Source organism: Mus musculus, chromosome 2 (genome assembly GCF_000001635.26).
Source record: "Mus musculus strain C57BL/6J chromosome 2, GRCm38.p6 C57BL/6J".
NCBI classification, from domain to species: domain Eukaryota; kingdom Metazoa; phylum Chordata; class Mammalia; order Rodentia; family Muridae; genus Mus; species Mus musculus.
Window position 1 is genome coordinate 145,945,219 of NC_000068.7, and position 20,533 is coordinate 145,965,751.

General features: G+C 44.5%; 1 protein-coding gene across 8 annotated transcripts in view; it reads left to right on the plus strand.

The window, feature by feature from the left end:
• The window catches only part of Cfap61 (cilia and flagella associated protein 61), a 280,279-nt gene that overhangs the window by 10,462 nt on the left and 249,284 nt on the right, over positions 1-20,533 (plus strand). For 5 of the 8 annotated variants that reach the window (XM_030252249.1, XM_030252246.1, XM_030252245.1 and 2 more), the window contains 5 exons: positions 1,828-1,978; positions 4,701-4,777; positions 5,541-5,608; positions 5,840-5,966; positions 18,080-18,212. In XM_030252249.1, the coding sequence (XP_030108109.1) occupies positions 1,828-1,978; positions 4,701-4,777; positions 5,541-5,608; positions 5,840-5,966; positions 18,080-18,212 (556 nt within the window). Of the gene's footprint in view, positions 1-1,827; positions 1,979-2,711; positions 3,018-4,700; positions 4,778-5,540; positions 5,609-5,839; positions 5,967-18,079; positions 19,009-20,533 lie in introns of those variants that run through there. The other 3 variants (NM_175280.3, XM_030252248.1, XM_030252250.1) reach the window with 3 other exon arrangements.

The window sequence follows — 20,533 nt, forward strand, 5'->3', positions numbered from 1 at the left end:
GCCCAATGTGAATTGATTTAGAGAAAATTATGAAGCTAAAGCATAAGGGGTGGTGTGTGTGTGCGTGTGAGAGAGAGAGAGAGAGAGAGAGAGAGCGCTGCTTGATGAACTGTTTTAGTCAAATGATTTGAGATCAAGTAGAAAAAATTGGGCTACACACAGTATGGAGTCCACACTTGTGTTTATTTTCTTCTTTTGAGATTTATTTATTTTATATGTGTGAGTGTTTTCCCTGCCTGTCTGTGTGTGCACTGCATGCATGCCTGGTCCCCTTGGATGTCAAAGGAGGGCACTGGACCCTCTGGAGATGCCCTGAGGGGTGGTTGTAAAGTGCAGTAACTCCTGACATCTGACTCTGAAGTAGTCTTTGGATGATGCTGAACTTCATTCAGTTACACAAGTGAAAATTGCCTGTCAGTTTATATGCAAGTGTTCTTCCTGTGATAAGCTGCACACTGAGTCATAGCGTTTGCTGTCACAGGGCTGGCAGGTAGCTAGGATGTCGAGTCAGTTCCTTGGGACAGTCCACCCTCCTAAGTGCTGGAAGGTACCACTTCTTACACTGTGACTGATGAAGGTCCCAGGAAATCTTAACTTCCATGAGACCCCTCTGGGTCTCTAGTTCTGCATCAAGATCGGTGGATGCTGCATGGTGGCAGGTCTTGGTTGTCAGGTTGAGGACCCTCAGTTCAAGAACCGCTGCCATCTTCTTGGCCCCAGGGGAGGTCTGTGAGCATTTTCTTGCGTTCTAATTGATAGAGAAGGACCGCCACACTGGGCGGTGCCCGGAATGACAAAGGTAGCTTGGTGCTGGAGAGATTAGTCATCACTTAAGGGCACTTGTTGCTCTTCCAGAGGACCCAGGTTCAATTCCCAGCCATCTCCAGGGTATTCAACACCTCAGGGTTTCTACACGCACATAAATAAATAAATAAATAAATAAATAAATAAATAAATAAATAAATAAACAAACCTTAAATAAAAGGAAGTTAGCAGAGGAGCTAGAGATATAGCGCAGAGTATTTAGCTAACATTGGTGAAACACTGGGTTCAAAAGTTTAATCCCGAGGGGGGCGGTGGGAAAGAGAGAGGAGAGATCTCGAGGGTGCACCCTCAGGCATAGATGTGTGCTGAGCGTGAGCTGAGAGCATGCCAGTAAGCAGCCTTCCTCGGTGGTTTCTCCTATAAGTTCCTGCCTTGAGCTCCTGCCCTGACTTTCCTTAGTGATTGATTGATGGTCTGCGACCTGGAAGTGTAGGATGAAATAAACCCTTCTCTCCCTGAGTTTCCTTTGGTCCTGGTGTTTATCACAGCAGTAGAGCATGAACTGGTGACCACAGATGCTTAGGCACTATGTGACTGGGCTTAGAGAAACTGCCTAAGAATGCCAACAAATCTGGGAGTAAACACAGCTTTGCCACTGTGTGCAGGAGACCAGCCCATCCCAGTTTGCCCAGGACTTGGCTGGCTTTTGGCATGACGGCTCATATCCCGAGTACCACCTCAGTCTTAGCAAAGGACAGTTGGCCACTGTAACCGTGTTAGGAGAAAGTGTGGAATGGAAAGGTCTTCTGCCCAGTATGCCAAGGAAGGCTTTCAGATACTTCTGGCAAAACATAATTTTAAATAACAACCCAATGATGTCATACACACACACACACCTCAAACAAGCACAGCCTAACTTTCAGCAACACTCTTCCCCCACCCCCCACCCCCAGGTGTAATGGGCAGCAGCAGGTCCCAGGCTCCAGTAGCCTAGAGGAAGAAGGAGTCGACCTGCCTTCATCTCACTTTTGGTTGTCTCTGTTCATGTGTGCATTTTCACAGAGAAAAGGCAAACCTCGCTGTTACTGTCTGCAATGACAAGGAGGAGATCATGGCTCACTCCATCTTCTTGGACTATCCCAACTGGAACGTCGCCAAGCAGGACAACTGGATCCCATTGTTCAGGGAACTCGACAAAGAAATCCCATGCACAGTAAGAAAGCACAAAGCACGTTGGTTAGAACAATCCGACTGTGGAAGGGAGGACCTGGTTTCAGACAAGTGTCAGTCAGTTTCTGGGTTGAGAACCCCAACTGATGCAGAAAGCATTATAACAGTTAAAAAACAAGTGGTAGAAAGCTGGAATCCAGGAGGCCAGAGTGTACAGGGTGGGTACATGGTGGCCTCATCAGCCAGCTGCCACCATGGCCTACCTCGTGCTTTTACAGTAATAAGAGCTACAAGCAAGGAATTTGTGTGTCAGATATACACATCCCACTGATGTCTCTGTGTCCTTGCGTGATGTCTGTGATATCCCCTGTCACCTAGGCAGTTGCCCTAGAAATGACAACAGAGCCTCAGACTTAGTCATATTTTGTAACATTTAAAATGCCCTGGTAGAATCTGGTGTCTTTGATTTCAGGAGGCCATTATGGATTTGACGTTAGCTAGTCTGAACTGGGATGTGCTGTAAATATAAAACACACTTGATTTGAAGTACTCAGTAGAAAAAAATGTGTGATGTATGCCCTTAGTGAATTTTTTTATATTAATAATCCAGGTATGGTCACGTATGCCTGTGATCTCAATAATTGAAAGGCTGAGTCAGGAGGATTGCTGTGAGCTCAAGTGGCCAGCCAGGTCTCTGTCACAAGACCTGTCTCAGCAAATAAATAATCAAATATAATAAGTTTCATATTATGTGTTAATTATATAATGAACATATTAGATTAAATAAAATATTTAAAGCCAACATGCTCATTCATCCTTATGCTTGGGTATATGTGTGCTTATGCCTAGGACATGTATGTATGCGTACATTCATATATGTAAATGTTGCTGAATCTATGATATGGCATGTCTGTGGAGGTCAGGGCAGCCTTAGGTGTCAGTCTTTGCTTCCACCTTATTTGTGCCAGGGTCTCAGTTGGTCGTTTTCTGCTGCCATGCCAAGGCAACTGGACCTCAAGCTCCCAGGCATTTGCCTTTCTCCTCCTCCCATGGTCACGTAGGAATGCCAGGATTCCAGGCAGGTGGGCTACATGTCTCTTTTCTGTGTGCATGTTGGGGATTTGAACTCAGATCTTCACGCTTGCTGTGCAAACACTTTTACCCATGGAGTCATCTCCCCAGCCCCAACTCTATTCTTTTACAACGTATTTGCCAGAAAATGTGGAATTTTGCTTTGCATCTGTAATGTTATTTTTCTTCTGAGCTGCACTGGTTAAGCCTTAATTAAATCCTCAGCGTCTTGTCTATCCCATTAGCGTTTGCAACCAAGTAATGGTTTTTGTCTTAAAGAGGTTTACAGAGCAAATCCTGAATTTTCTAGATAAATCGAGCAAGCAGCAAACTATATACTCCCAAGGCCAGCCCTGTTCGATGCTAAGCAGATGCTCAGAAAGGTCATGGGATTAAAGGATTAACACATAGAAAATGCTTAGGACCCTATTGTATGTTGTTATCTGGATTTGGAGTTTGTGCTTTGTGCTTTTGGGGAATTTTCAGGGTCACAGGTCAAAATCACAATTATTCTTGCCAATTCCTGCTGAGTGCTTCTGAGTCACACACCACCGTCTAACAGAAGTGGAGACAGCACATAGCTATGTAGTTAGTAACCCAAGGCTACCTAGAAAACTACAGTCAGCTCTTTTCATCTTCAGGTTCCACACCTATGGATTCAGCTGCCTAGCGATGGAAAGCGCTGCTTTTTAAAACTTGTACATGAACACATGCAGAGCTTCTTGTTATTTCCAAACAACACAGTAGAACATCCCCTCGAGCCACACTTAAGATAGGCACATCAGAGACATATGCTAGTTGTACACAGATACTATGCCATTTGAGAGAGAGACCAGAGTTGAGCATCCATCAATTTTGGTATGTGCAGAGGTCTAGGAACCAATATCTGAAACTGATACGAAGGGAAGGGCAGCTTTACTAGGAAATGGAGAAACAGAGTTCCCACTCTCCCAGTGCAAATGCCAGCACTACTATGAGCAGCCAGCTACATTTGAGTTATTTCTAGAATGCTCATGAACACAGGGACCGAGATGGCTATCTGGGAGGACTGTTATTGTTTATGTCAGTTAATCTCCAAAGGTTAAAAGGATGGATGTCGTAAAGCTTGGCTGCTGAAAGCCATGCGAGAGTCTTGCTTCTCTGAGTTTTTAACTCCCAGGTTTTCTAGATCCCAGGAGTAATAATTTGATTTGGACTCTGGGAATGTTGAACAACAACAACAACAACAAAAGGCTTTAGATTCCTAGTGTGGCATCTGCCTTCCATCGTTCAGTTTCATAAGAGAATCTCTCCCCCGTGTCTCATGAATAGAGCAGCAGCTGCTGGCTCAGGAGCCCCGGGCAAAGGGTGATTGTTTTTCACTTGGCATAGACACCCCCAAAGGCAAGACTACGGAGTCCGTAATCGATTTCACTCCCCTGCAGGCTCTTCCCTACCCACAATTCATCCATGAGGGCAGGAGCAAGGGCTGGGTACTCTAGACTCAGAGTCCTCATTTCCTTAAATAATTCTGTGCTCGTCAGACAGAAGGCAGTGAGTGAAGTGTCCAGGGGGCTCAGACTGCTTTCTGGGTGTCTTGTCATTTTGCTGTAAGCTGTCACCCACACATGCTGTCCAGCTCTGCCCTTGGGACTGCTCTCAGCCCTGCTCTGTTTGGGCCCACTCTTTCACGCCCGTCTTTTTTACCCCTGCAGCCTCTGAACACGCTGTTTATGCACTTCTTTGTGGCTGTGGATGAATATGCCACTGGCTGCCTCAAAGAAATCATCCGGTGAGTGGAGGGGATCTTATAGATGGCAACCATGAAAGATGCCCTATGAAATAGTTTTCAAATGACATGAAGCATTTAATTTGCTTGTAGTTTATCATGATACCAATCCTCTTACTTTACTAGCGGCAGTAAAGAAAATAATTGAATTCTTTAAATTTGTTGTCTAGCAAGTCCTCATTTTAAATTGCTACCCTCTGAGGCCAACAGGTAGTTCAGTAATTTAAAGAAATGGATGGGGGTGGTCAGGAAAGAGTCAAGCCTCGCCAACTTACATGTTTTCAAAATTAGATTTCCTCAGCCCTCTCTTTAGAAATTCGTACGGTCACAACAGGCTGCAGTAGCATCCTGAATGACAGGGTGGGGGAAGGATGAGAGCATCCTTCGAGTCATGGTGATGCATCTCTGACAGCCTGTGCAGACCCCCGGGTAGTGTGGGTGGGGGGCTCAGCTTTCAGGTCACTATGTAATGTCACACCAGACCATCCAGATGCCAGGTCAAAGGTTAATGTCAGCAGAAATCTGGTATGCCGCTCAGACATCGTGCCCTTTTATTCCCGAGGCCCCCCACCCGACTGGCAGGAGAGGAGCTCTTTGGAATGGAAGGAAAAGTAGAGGGAAAAGAAAGTAGCCTGGGAGACACGATGGCCTTGGCTGGCGGGGCGCAACTGAGCCCATGTGATTTTCCAGACACCTTGTTTCCTCATGGGGAGGGAGTGTGACTGCTTTGTTACTAACACGGTCTCACCCTGTCTTTCCTCTCCAGGACTGTGTTCAAGGCGGTGCCAGAACTGTACTTCATATTCCTTATAGTGCCAACATATTTGAGCCTAGGTAAGGTCCTCAACAGTCCAGTGTCCCCAGTAGCTGGCAGGGAACTTCGGCTTAAAGTAGGACACTTGTGAATGGGAAAGAAGATTGGTCGCCAGACTTGAAGCATCTCACGTGTGTTCTTGATTATGACCAGTAAGGCTCCCCGTGGAATGGGGACCACAATTTGTTCTGAAATCCTAAAGCTATCCCTTGATAGAAACAAGGACATGGTTCTTTCTTTCTGTGATCTAGGCTCAACTCTGATAACTGTGTTTGACCAAGTGGGGAACATTCCATGTCTGAACTATAATGAAGACTTTGCAGTGCACATATGTCACAGGCACAATCACTACCCTCAGCTGCATATTCGCAAAGCCAGGTACGGTTGGCACAGCGCCTATGTGATGTAAACCTCTCGGGACGGTCATTTTTATGAGACTTTTTAAAAGGGATCCTCAATCAGGTAGATTAAATTTTTATGATACTCATACCATTCATTCAAGGATTCCTAGAGTCTCTTGGACAGCATAATTAGCAAGACTATCTGGTGATTTTCATTTGGTTCTGTGTGGCTGCAGAATTTATGCATTTACTGCTAGGGGGTTCTAAAATGCAGTCTTTAATCCTGCAGAGAGTTAAAAAACTATGAAAACAAATTTGAAGGTGAATCTGCCGATTTAGTTTTCCTAGTAAAACCCACCTGTGTTCTGACACTTAATGAATAAGGATGCTATTGTCTCTAAGAGGAGTTTTCCAGTTGGAGTCTTTACCATCAGTGTCCCATGTCATCCCCCAAGTGTAGCAGTTTAAGGGAATAGCTGTAGCAAAGTATGTTTTCCAAGATAGCCCTGTTTTATCTTAAACCCTGCTTCCCCCATTACAGTGAGACTTTACCAGTCCTCTTGTCAGTTGGTGGGCAGAGCGTGCCCTCTGTGTGACTCGGGGAGGCTATGACTGTTCTCACCAGCACAGCTTGGTGGAAGAGTGCTCTAAGTCTCGGAAGCTTCTGCCTGGTTCTCTTTGGATGCTTGATCTGAAGGAAGTCAGCGTGGATCAGGAGGTTTTCCATCCTGATAGCTGGGATGGAGAGGTCTCATGTTGTTATGCTAGTCAGCACCACACAGCTGTGTATGTAAGCCATTGTAGACAGCCAGTGAAGGAGAGTCCCTGCAGGTGTAGGCAGGTAGGGCAATGGACCTCGAAGAGATGAGAATGGAATTTTGGTTCAGATTGACTTCGGTCAACCTGGATCAAACTTCAGGGGGTCTGATGCCAGGTGGTTTATTGCCAGTATACTTAAACACAGTATAATTTGGAAAAAAAGATTCCTAGTGTAATATAATCCCTGGTGCATGAAGAGAGTAAATATATCAAAGCTCAAGTCAGGGTACATGTCATTGCTTCCAACAAGATGGGTTCTGGAGATGGGCTACCTGTATTAGCTTAAGAGCCTAAGAAAGAAAGGATCTGGGCTGGTCTCAGTCATACATACAGGATAGATGTTATTTGGGCTATTAGCCACCTCTAGTCATGGTTGAGGGAACTTGGGGGGAGCCCCTGGCTGTATAGATGATATGAAGATCATTCAGACCATTAGGTATCTCCGGTCCTGGTTGTCCTGGTTTGGGGAGCTTGGAGGAGTCTCTGGCTGTAAAGGTCATTTGGAATCTGAGCCACCCCTGGTTCAGAAGCTTGGTACGGCCTGGCGCATCAGATAACACAGATCACCAGGCTATTCATCACCATTGGTTCCCAGCTTTCTAGAGACACAGGCTATATGCTCTTCCCTCAGAAAGGACAATCCTGAGTGCTTAACATTCTTGGTTTTCCTGGAAATGTGTGGGAGACTTGTGCTCCCAACAAGCCAGCCTAAGAGGATACTTTACTCAGCATCCTGTGACCCCAAATGAGGATCCTTTATGCCCCCAGCAGAGCTCCAGCTTAAAATTATGAGGACACAACAATAGTCTGCTTTGACCTAAGAGTACATTAGGAAGCCCCTTCACACAGATGATTGCTTCCTTCTGGAGACGTAATTGTACCCTCTTCACTTCTGTATTTGACAGATATTTTAGAGAAGTATCAAAATTGGCTGTTTTTTTTTTTAAGCAAGAGTGTGTTGTATTGCATCATCATTTTAAAGATCATGTGATGATGACACTGTAGATCAAGACTCTGATATTGGTTTACCACTTGTCAGTAAGCTAGTTTACAAAAAAGAATTGATGCTGTGGGCACCACGTGTCTCTCTGTTAGCAGTGTCCTATGTACACGGTACAGAACTGTTGCGAAGGTCTGTGACTTACCGTAGGTCTTGCACTTAGTGTACCTCTGATTACATGTAACAACCCAAGAAGCACTGAGTGTTATTTATTGCAGGCACCGGAGGCTTGCCTCCCCTGTGCAGTTCCCTGGGGTTAACGCCAGCACCACATATATCACAAAGGGGCTGAGAGTTAAGTGAAAGAGGGGCTGCTCTGCAATGAGCTATAAAGATATTTAGTTTATAAGAGGGAAGGACACAGAGCAATAAACACAGCCTCATATGCCCTCCCCACTTAAGAATCCCCCTTTGAGTGTTTACTGGTATGCACTGTGGCTGTGGTAAATCCTTGCAATGGATGCTACCCCATTCAACAACATGAGCGAGCAGCCCCTGTAGTGACAGCATGAATAAATGTAAAAAGATTTGTGCTGAATAAAGGAAGGGAGATAGAGGGAAAAAAATATATGTGCTGATTACCTCAGTCTTACGATGTATACAACCCATAAAGCTAGTCTGTAGAAATCAGGTTAGTGGTACCTATGATCCAACCGAATGTGAGACTGTGAGGGGGCAAGCAGGAATCGTGCAGGGGGCAGTTGGCCGTGAGAGTGCATTGGTGGGGGACATGTGCAGTTGTCCAAGCTCATCAAACTATATTCTGAAGATCATGCACCTTCTGATATCTTACCATGCCTCCCTGAAAAAATAAATAACTTAAAAGAAATAAAAGACTTCACAAACAAGGTGACCCCTTGAATTTGTCTGGGGAGCGGGGAGGGGGATGAATCACAATTCAACCAAAGGAGAGAGTGGGCAAAGGTGCGGAGGCAGGAAGTCCCTGGAATGGCTGTCACCAGGCCGATAGATAGGAGGGTATGGCTGCTTGCTTTTTCATGTGTGGCAGGAAGGGCAGGCCCCTGGGCAGGGACACCCTTAGCTGTTCAGGAAGTCACCTTCTTTAAGGACATTTTATTGATAACATATTCACAAATTGGCGGTTTTGGTTATTTCTTAAAATGAGAAATTCCCATAAATGAAAATTTTAGGATATTTTAGGAAATATAATAGTTATTATAACTTTATCTTAATTTTATTTTTAAAGCTCTCAGTTTTTCCCTGCCATTTTTACTATCTATTTGAAGGGTGGTTTCTCTTAGTTAATATTATTCTCAGATTTAGGGATTAGAATTATTTATAGCTCGGTACACATGCAAGTGCTGTTGACCTCCCTCACGCCCCACCCCCACCCCATATCTGTTCAGCATCCAAGGATTCAATCAAAATACTTCCTGCACAAACAACAGCAAAATGCACCGGCAGGCAGACTGCCTGCTTGCTGTGTGCAAGGTCCTGAATTCAGGCTCGAGTTTTGCAAAGAACTGTGAAACTCAGATAAAAATCCGAACCAAGATCAGAGTCTTGATCTTGCCAGGGATTGAACTCTGGGTTGTCAGCAAGCATCGTTGCTCGCTGTGCCTTCTTACTGGCCCTCCAAAGTTCTTGTTGTTTGGTTTTTGTTTTTGTTTGTTTGTTTGTTTTGTTTTTTACATATAGTTAGTATACTCATTTGGATATTATGAATTATCATTTTCCAGAGGAATAGTAAGACTTACTCATGTTCTCCAAGACATTTTTTTTTCCATTAGAAAAGTTGTTTATAAATACAGTGCTCAAAGTGCCATGCACACGAGCAGCCTATCAAAATGATCCATTTTTTATTCCTTTTAGTAAGGTAATTTCTTTGTGGACATACTCCCTGGTACCCTCCCTCCTGTTGAGGATATAGGTAAACAGGAGAAAAGACAAAAGCTGTCCTCAGTCTAGCACCTGGCTCCTAGGCAGCTGTGATAAAATACCCTGACAAAGCAAATTAAGGGGAAAAGATCCTTCTAGTTCACAGTTGAAGACTACAGCCAGGCGTGGCAAAGTAAGGCAGCAGGGGCTTGAAGCAGTGGTTACACTGTAACAGAAGACAGCAGGAACTCCTGTTACTGCCTGGCTCTCTTTCTAGGTTTATACAATCCAGGATCCCAGTTAGGGAATGGTGCCACCCACTGTGGGCAGGGCTTCCTACCTCCATAAATATAATCAAGATAACCTTCTCCAGCTGTGTCCAGAGACTAACCTAACCTGGATAGTCTCTCACAGCTGTGACCAGAGAGTTACCTTTCAATGATGCTAGAGATATTGTCAAGTTGATAGTACTAACCCTCAATTACAGCAATCGATAGTTCCTATCCCATCTCAATTTCTCCCTTGGCTTCTCATCCTCTCCTTTTCTTTCTTTCTTTTTTCCCATTTTCCTCTCTTAAGACTTTGTAGCATGGGCTATGGCCTTCCAGTGGGGGCCCACAAAGCTAGAAATAAACCTTTAGATAACTTGTCGTGATCATCAGCCTTTGATGGCTTAACTGTTCTGTTTGCTCACACCACAGAAAATCCGAAGGACCAAATCCCAAGGGGGATGTTGTCCCAGTGTAAAGAGACGAGGAGGGGGCATATGCAATAAGAGGAGGGCACAGTAGTGAGTTCAGGTGGAGACAGTGACACAGACAATGCTTTTGCCTGAAGAAGGTATAGAAATGTAGGGCTGGAGAGATGGCTCGGCGGTTAAGAGCACTGACTGCTCTTCCAAAGGTCCTGAGTTCAAATCCCAGCAGCCACATGGTGGCTCACAACCATCTGTAATGAGATCTGACTCCCTCTTCTGGAGTGTCTGAAGACAGCTACAGTGTACTCACATGTATTAAATAAATAAATTAAAGAAAAAAAAAAAGAAATGTAACGTTTTTAAAACCCCCTATCCAAAATGAACAGATTGGAGTTTTAGAACTTGTGGGTCTAAAATCTTGAAACTTTGTGTGGACCCTACCCCCTTAAGAGCACTAGAAACACAAAGGCATTATTGCACAGCGTGGTGGAGTAGGCGTGGCCGCACGCCTCTTAAGCCACCACATTACTCTTATTTTCTCCACATTTGACATCTGTTTCATCAGTAGCCACTTGCACTGATAATTAATGGTGATGAACACAGTTCTTAAGACAGTAAACCAGGGAAGGGTTTGGGGATGTAATTAGCCCTCCGCTATTTAACTAGCAACATATTCAGAACCAAATGAATGAACACCGTAATCCCTTCTCCTGTCTCTTTGATTTAGCCGCGTGGAAAACGATGCTGTAATCTGCCCTTCTACTCAGACACTAATTAAGGAAGTTACTCTTCCCTGTCTTTCATTATGTTGGAAACAAAGCAAAGCTGCTACTGGACACACCTTTAAAAACTACAGTGTGCTCAATTAATCTTCGGTGGTGGACGTGAGATGTTCCCGGCTTAGAAAGACTGGCTTGGCCTTGGAGCGGTGGTGGTAGAGGGGTTTCTTTTCCGGGTCCTTGTGGGTTTAAGGAAGACTAAGTCAAGAGAAGGGTTATATGCTGTCTGGTAGTGTTGTGAAGTAGCTTGAGGTTTCCTGCCTGGCATCCTGCCTATTTAAAGATGACTACAGTTAATCATGTGGACTCAAATAGATGAAAATTTTCTTTATCAGGAGAGAGGAAATCAGGAGCTCTGTAAATGTTTTAGGAGATAAAGATGTGTTCAGATTTGATTGTTACAGTTGCACACTTGTACCAAAATCATCACACACATCTCACAAGTGTGTATCATTTGTATTAATACAAATTTAAGACTTTAACCTTTAAAAGGCAAAAAGAAAACATTTAAAACAAGCTTTTTTGTTTTGTTTTGTTTTTAAAAACGACCTTTCTCAAGGCCAGCTTGGCCCACAAATTAAGTTCCATGAAAGCCAGGGTTGTTACACAAACCCAACCAAACGAAACCAAACCAAAAAACCCAAACAACAACAAAGACCTACCTTTCATTTCCTGAGGCAGTTACTTTTTAATAGACAAAGTTCTGAATGTATGTCCCTGCACCATGTGCATACCTGGTACCAGAAGAAGGCATTGGGTCCACTGGAGCTGGAGTTCCAGATGGTGGTGAGCAATGGTGTAGTTGCTGGGAATTGAACCCGGGTCCTCTGGGAGAGCAGCCAGCACTCCTAACCACTGAGCCACCCCTCCAGCCCCAGAAGTTAGTTTTACGAGACATTTGATGGTCTCACGCTTTTTTCCAGTTTGACTTCTAAGCAGCTCCTGGGGATTTGATGTTTTGACCTCTAAGTTAAGAGGATCCAGGCCCATTTTAAAAGGAAATGTAGAACAATTACAGCATTTAGCCGGGGCTTTTCTTGTGCCCCGGGAAATTTGTCACCAGTCCCCCTGCCAGACATGGTTTGGTGGACAGTCCTCCAGGAGCTGTAGATTGCCTTTGTCAAGATTGGCACATGGACCCCAGCGGTCTGGATGATGGGAACTTACATGGCCTGCTGCATGCTTTGAAGCCCTTCTAATCACTCAGAACGTCTGGAATTTTAAAATCCACCTCACTTAAAAAGATCACATTTTCCAATGATCCGAAGTTAACTGACTCTAAACACCAGTTTTAAAGTTCTAGAAAGGACCATGTAAAGGATGGAAGTTAATTTCCATAAGAAGACCACTAGAGGGCACAAGAGATCTTGGAAAGGAAAGGGTACTTCTCCCGCCTCCGCTGCAAGAGGATGAAAAAGAAACATATAGTTGGCAACAACTTTTATGTTGCCCTGTCCTATGTTGAGACACTGTTCTTGATGAAAGCATGATGTGACAAAGCAAGCTGTATTCTTTAGAACTAAATTGGATTCTTCCTTTTTTTTTTCAAATACACTACAGTAAAATGTATTTGTGACATTTAAAGTAGCAACTTCTTTTAATAGTATATTTTTAAGTCTAACTGGAGAGTGCAGCCTCTTTAGATAAAGAAGAAGCTTTGAGGCCAGCAGAAGGGTCTGGGACGTTTCTTGGACATGCAGGCTGCCTTTGTGCTGTTCTCGCCGAGCTGGGGTAATATTTCCCACCTGAGGATTTGCACAGTGACCTGGCTAGCAGCCTGTGTTACACACATCTCTCTGCCTCAAGGGAAGCCAGCCTGTGCCTTCCCTCTAGAATGCTGGTTATAGAGAAAGGACAAGATGTTGCAGCCATGAAGCAGTCTGCGAAACTGTCACCAAGAGGCTTGACCGGGTTGCTAAGAAGAGTTCTTGGGCTCTAGGGTGCCACCATGTACCTCCTGGCGAGGTGACATAGTGAAGGATGAATATGTTCGTCTTCCGGAAGGCTGGTTAGAGCCACCACACAGGGCATTCTTAGTTTTGCCACGCCCTAAGTTTGAAAGATACACAAATTGCCAAGTGAGTATCTTTGCCAGCCTATTGGTTGTAAGGCTTGAATTCAGCTCCATTTTTTTTGGGGGGGGGTGGGGATCTGGCATGTTTTTCAGGGTCTGATGGACACTTGAGTGCCCAAAAAGAGAACAAGTCTGTCTGGGCTAGACCTTCTGTTCTCCTAAAAGTAAAGTATTTTATAGTTGATAGCGCTGACCAGCACATGAATTCTCCACCCAAGCAGCACTCTGAATGAACATACAAAGGAATGGCTGCTTTTCAGAACTCTGTTTCTAGTCTTCTTTGTGCTGATGGAGTTATTAACCCCAGATTGGTCATCACCATGGGGATGGGATACACCCTGCAAATGGCAGGGTGGGGCGCCCAGTAAACTTGCCACCCTCGCTCACAGTGAGACGGGGCTGTCCTCTCGTCTGACCCCGGTAGGCAGTGCTCACAGCTTTAGAGTGCTGGCTCTTGGAGATTTTGCTGCATGGATGGTTCTCCTTAGCCGAGGTGTTCTTTCTGTGAGGCAGGCCTTTGTCATATGCCATTTGAGACTTTGAGGCTGATGTCATCCATTATCATTAGCGCTAAGGATGATGCAAGATCTTAAATTATCGATTACCCCAAGGAATGCATTTAGTATGTTGAGCAAGTTCCTCTATCCATTTTGGAGACGGGCTTAAGGGACAGTGTTCAGAACTCCAAGCTTTGGATGTTTGCTTCTTGTTTTTTTCCCAGGAGAGTTGCTATTAAGGTCCGATTTTGGACAGCTTTGTTATGTGCAGTGGAAGGTTCACGGCTAGGCTCAGGGCTCGCTGTCTCTCCAGATCTTTATTCCTGATTTTAATATTGAGTATTATTTGTTTTAGTTTAAGATTATGAATATGTGTTTCTTCGCCGTATGAAACATTTACAAACACACACACATATACACACTCATGAAAACTCAGAGCTACAATTTTATTAAGTACATATATAAATATACACTATATAATGATCAAATCTATGTACATCAATGTAGTTAACATCACCATCTCAAATTATTTTTTTCTTCTGTTTTGTTTTTGAGACAGGAATTCATTATGTAGCATTGACTGTCCTCTAACTCACTATGTAGACCAGGGTGGCTTGGAACTCATGGAAATCTGTCTGCTGTCCCCATATGCTACCCTGTGCTGGGCTTAAAGTCATACACCACCATACTCAGTCTCAAACTTTAAAAAAAAATGGTTTCATTTATTCTTTGAGAATTTCACATAGTCTATTTTGATCATATCCATTTCTCTCCTGCAACTCTTACCCAACTCTTGTATTCTCTCTCCCTCGCTCCCTCCCTCCTCCTCCCCCCTTTCAGCCTAGTTGTCTAGTTTATGTTGGCTGACTACTCCTGGGTGTGAGGCTTTCCCCAGGAGTCTCACTCGTTGAAGAAAACTGATACTGCCCCCCACCCTGGCACCCCAGCTGCAGTTGAGTGAAGCTAGCTCCTCAGCTAGGGGAGGGACTTTGTGCCCACTTTCTCTCTCCTATGGCTGGGATTTTTGTCCTGCAAACCTTGTGTAGGTCTTACGCATGCCCTTACAATCTTCATGAGTTGATATATGTACATTTGTCTTGTGTCTGAAAATCGCTGCTCTCTTGAAGTCACCTCCCACTTCTGGCTTTTACAGTCTTTCTGACAGCACTTCCACAGAGATCCCTGAGCCTCGAGGGAAGAGATAGAACACAGATATTCCATTTGGGGCAGAGCCTTCTGATGTCAGCTGTGCTCTGTACACTGACCAGTTGTGTTTCTGTGCTAACTGCCGTCTACTGCAAGGAGCGTCTCTGAGGAGGGTTGAGCTGTGCACTGAATCAGGCTCTGGGTTCAGACTCCTGGCCTAGAGGAATACTTTGTATTAACTGTGTACTTGGCTTTCTTACATTGATAGCTGTCTTAATCCACTTGCCTTAGTTAGTACTCTATTGCTGTGAAGAGTCACCACGACCATGGCAGTTCTTATAAAGGAAAACATTTAGCTGGGGGCTTGCTTCTAGTTTCAGAGGCTTAGTCCATTACCAACATGGCATGTAGCGTGGTGGCAGGCATGGCAGGCATGGTGCTGGTGAGGAGCTGAGAGCTACAGGCAGAAACAGCAGCACTGAGCATAGCAGGAGCTTCTTGAAATTTCCATGCCAGTTTTAAACTTCCAATCGCCCAGTGACACATCTACTCCAACCAGGCCACACCTCCTAATCCTCCTCAAGTAGTGCCACTCCCTGGTGACTAAGATCCAAATCTATGAATCTCTGGGCCCATTCTTCTTCAAACCACCATGCCACTTAAAAATGATTAGAAAATTAAATTATTTTTTCCAGTCATGAAAAATAACATATGAATATGCATTGGTAGAACCTTAAATTTTGGTAAAATGCTCTAAAAATGGAACTAGAGGCTACTTTCTTTTTTAAAAAATGTTATTTTTTTTTCGGAACAGTATCATCCAGGATTCTTTTTACAGGAAAAAAAGCCTCTTGTAGAGAGAAGCCCTTTTTTGCAGGTTAAGAGGGAAGGGAATAGAGTGTTCTAGGTTCTTTCTTTGCTGAGGGTGTGAGGCCTCACACAGAGAACAAACACTTGCTGAGAGGCTGCCATGGTGCAGGGAGCCGGCTACAGCACATCCTTGCTGCCACCTCACTGCGAGCTCTCAGGGTTCTCACCCCACTCCTTTCTTAACTGAGAAAACTAAGTCTTGACAGTGAAGTACCTTTGCAGGCTTCTCAGCAGGCCGCTGCAGAAGGAGAAGGAGGAGGGTTTTGCATTGAGCTACGTCCTCAGTAGCATCTCTTCCTGGGAATCTGCAAGGCGTGTTGACCAGGGTTCATCTTCCAGCTCTTATGTATGCCTTTCCCTTTGCTATTTGACTGTTTGGTATTTGGTATAGGTCTCTTCTTAGCTCTGAGGTCTGAGTCGCTGGGGCTTTTTGTTTGTTTTGTTTTTGTTTTGAGTCAGGGGTCTCACTGTATATTCCTGGCTGACCTGGGGCTCACTATGTAGTCCAGGCTGCCCTTGAACTCACAGAGCTCAGCTTGCCTTTACCTCCCGAGTGCCAAGATGAAAGGTGTGCATCACCATACTCAGCTGATGTTTTTGTTTTGTAGCCCAGGTGGTGATGGGGATTGTGCATGCCAGGCAAGTAAGTGTGCTAGGCAAGTAAGTGTGCCAGGCAAGTGGCCCACTCATATCCCCAGTTCATCTGTGAGGTTTGATACTGTCTTTGTTTTTTAAAGTATATTAGTTTCATCAAGATGCTTGAAATGTATGTTTGTGTATGTGTGTGTACGAATGTATATATACACACACAGGCACACACTATGTATGTATGTATGTATGTATATGCCTGACTAAATTATTCCAGCAGTTGAGCCTGTGTTGCTAGAGGTCTGGGGTCTGGGTGAAGATTTCCTTCAGACTCCAAATTTATGGGAGTCAGCTATGACTGACTGGAGGTTGTTGTATCGGGGCTAGGAGGAGTTGTGACCTGTCTGGTTGGATGATGAACTTTGGTCACTGAGCCAAGGACGCATCTCTCAAGTGATTTTGCATTTTGCTACTGGTTTTCAGAAAGAGCGTCACAAAGAATGCCATTTTAAAGGGCATTGTGAGCTTCAGAGCTGGGGAAGATGGGCTTTTGTCAGCTAGGGCTTGTTGCCAGGTTCTGCTGCAGCCCTGTGGTCTCAGGCAAGGGATCTCGCCATCCCTGGTAGCATGGCTTTCCTCCATCTGAACAGGAAGGGGCACTGCCTGCCTCCTGTGATTGCCAGGAGAAGCACAGCAGCAAAGATGGAGTAAGGCCCTGAGCCTTGGACACATCCGAATCCCTCAGTAGATGGGGCTAGTATTAGCCTCAAAGAGAACACACTAGACGATAAAACAGGATAGTAGAGATTACTACCATGGTAAGTAATGAATGAGAAATGTAGAGAAAATAAAGGTTTATAGTTAAGTCAGAAAGAACACACTGGGGGAAATTATGTCAAGTTGTTTTTTTTTTTTTTTTGTTTTATTTTGTTTTTGTTTTTTGTATCAGGAACACTATTTTAGAAGATCATAGTCAGGAAAAATAAAAGTCAGGTAAATGTTCTCAAAGGTATGCTGAAAAGGAGAAAGAAAGGAGTGGAATCCAAGATCACATCACTGTGTGATAGCAAACCTAGCTCCTGCTTCCTGAAGTAGGGTCAAGGGTAATTCATTGTAAAATGTCCCGAGAATGGAAGTCAAGGTGAATGTCTCCAGAGTGGTGAGCAGGCCTTCATTACCTTCATCTCACGTCTCCCTCCTAGAAAGTGTAGAGCTGTCTCAGAGTAGAAGCTCATAAGAAGGGCATGTAGGGCCTGTGAGATGGTTCAGCAGTCACTGCCAAGCCTGATGACCAGAGTTCTAACCCTGGAACCCATATGATGGAAAGACTGGCTCCTGCAAGCTATCTTCTGACACACACACACACACACACACACACATGCACACACACACATGCATGCATACACATGTGCACACACACATACACTCTGGATGTTTAAAAACATTACAAAGCAGGGCAGGGACTGTGGGATGATGTCACAAAAGTAACGATCCTTAGAACACCTTTGCCGACTGCTGTCCTCAACTGCCCTTTGGTTCCTAGCAGATGCTGCCCTGCCTCCCATTCTCCAGCCATGCTGACCCCTCTGCCCATGTGATCCCCCCCCCTCCCCTCCTGGTCACTGTCATACACTTCATCCCAGGGAACATCGTGTTATTTGAGATATCTGACGCCACTGAAGTTTATTACGCTTTTGCTTATGACGGTATCAGTCAGCTCATTTCATGAGAACGTTGCTGTATCTTTGGCACTTAGAACAGGGGTGGAGCACAGTAGGTGCTCTGTGGAAGGGATGCAGTGGGTGGAGCAAACCCTAAACTGAAGGCTTTCTGTTTCACAGGGTAGAAGACCATGATGATCTCATGCCAATATTTATGCACTACGACAACACTCTAAAGGAAATTTATGGTGAATACTTCTTGGCCGAACTGATCGAGGCCCAAGATAAAGACCATCATGCTGTGGTGTGTGAGGTTGGTGACAGATCTTCCTGGGGACAGAGTGAAAGAAATGAGAGGAATGGGTCATGCTTCTTTGGCTTGCTGAGCACCCGTGGAGCTGATGTGCCCAGCTGTTGATTTTAAAACAAAAATCCTGATGGTTCGATTTTACCAAATGAAGACTCAGGAGGCAGACACTAGGGTGAAAGCCTGCTAGCTCAGAGAGGCAGAGAAAGCACCCAGCTGACCTTCGTCTTCAATGGACATCCCAGAAGGAAGAAACCAGTAACCCTTCCAACTGAATGTCCCTCCTTTCTACTTCCTGTTCACCTTTCTAGCCTTCTGACTCCCTCTCACACTCCACGTTTTTTTTTCTCCTGTGTTCACTTCCTGTCAGTGGGTTGCCTGCTCCATCTCGTGACCTATGGTTGACTTTATTTAATCTTGTTTACAAAAAAGCATCTCTGATTAAAGGTGTGTGCTAGGACTGAGCCACACCACAGATTTCCCAGTATGTGCTCTCAGGGCTCACAGTATGGTTAGATGTCCTGCCCTCCTGCACACCCTTCTAGGTAATGCCAAGCCAGCTCCTGTATCCTTCCCAGAGTTAACCCCTTGTGAGGTTATCCAAAGTGACCAGACCACCATGGACTCTTTGCTTATCTCTAGAGATGGGGGAAAGGATAAGATCCCACAGAGATGAGTATGGGAGATTTCTGGATATCCCGAGATGCTGCCAGGAAGACTTTGTCTGACTTAGAAAGTGACTTTATTTTACTTTTTGAAGTTGTTTTGATGCAATTTCACACTCACAGTAAAGCTTACAAGTATAAATTCCCTAGGTACCAGAGGTTTTTCCTTATTTTATCATTCTCTTGATTACTTTTGGCAACGTCTGTCTTTCTGTCTGTCTGTCTGTCATCTCCCTCTTATCCTTTCTCTGTCTCCATCTATCCATGGACATGTCTATATATTTATTTAGAATCACGTGAAAGTAAGTTGCAGGTGTAATGCCTCACTCATGCCAAATACCCAAGTGTTTCCCTTACAAAGCTTGTAACTAGAGTGTGATGGTCCAAGTCTGGCGATCTCAGTGGCTCATCTGTAGACCTCAGTCAGGTTTCACTGACAGCCCCAATGGTGTCTTGTATGGAAAAGCCCAGGCCACTTGTTATATTCAGTGTCCTGCCTCTTTAATCCTTAAATCAGAAACAGCTCCCTAACCCTTCATTACTTTTCCCAAACAGGAATGTCTTCAACCAATACAGGAGAGTTCTTTTGTAGAGAGTTTCTCAATTTGTATTTGGCCAATGTTCACTCATGATTTGATCCATGTTATATATGATTAAATTTAGTTGAATTAGTGCTAAATGCAAAAATTAAAAACATGTACATAACACTTGTAGTTTCTAGTTTTTCTAAGGAAGTGAGAGTAGTAGGCCTACTCTCACTTTGTTCTTTGGGGACCAAAAGAGGGAACCCATATTGTTTTGATTTGGAACTGGGAAACCCAAGGACCTCATTCCTCAAGCGACAGAGGAGGGAGAGGATTAAGCCAGCTAGCCTTAGGGTGTTCAGCCCAACCAGAGGCCCCAGGTAGCTAGTGTAAGCACACCCAAGAGTCTTATAACCCCCCTCTTCATTGTCTACTCACTCTGGAGATGTTCACACTGGCACACCTCCCTCATCTGCATACCTCAGCTACCTGCCTACCGAGGAGGCCCCTCCTTGATTTGCCTGGTGGGATTCTGATAGCTGGGAATAAATGCATAAATAAATGTAGGTGCTTGATGTCGAATCTGTAGAAACAGGTCTTCCAGACCACAGCAGAATCACCTGCTACTTTGTACCACTGAACTTGACACTTCAGTAATCTTAAGAGTTGAAACTGCTATTTATGGGGTCTGCTTTGCTGTAGGGAGCAATTGATTTTAGTTGAGACTTTGGTACATTATAGTCTATGCTGGTTTGGTTATTTTTTTATCAAGTTGACACAGACTGGAATTACTTGCGAAGAAGGAAACTTAATTGAGGAATTATCTTCATAGATTGGCCTGTGGACATGTCTGTTGGGGCATTTTCTTGATTGGTGATTGATGGGAGAGGGCCCATCCCAGGTGGTCCTGGATTCTCTAAAAAGCAAGGTTAGAAAGAAGGCAATCCAGTGAGCATCATTCATTCCTCCATGGTGTCTGCTTCTTTTCTCTGTGTTGCTGCACGAGGGACTTGCATTTTATATTAAGGAAAAGGAGAACCTTCCCATTGGTCCTGGAATGGTATCATTCACATCTAGGGTGGATCTTCTACCCACTATAACTGCACAGCTCAACTTCCACAGTGAGGGCTGGTGTGCC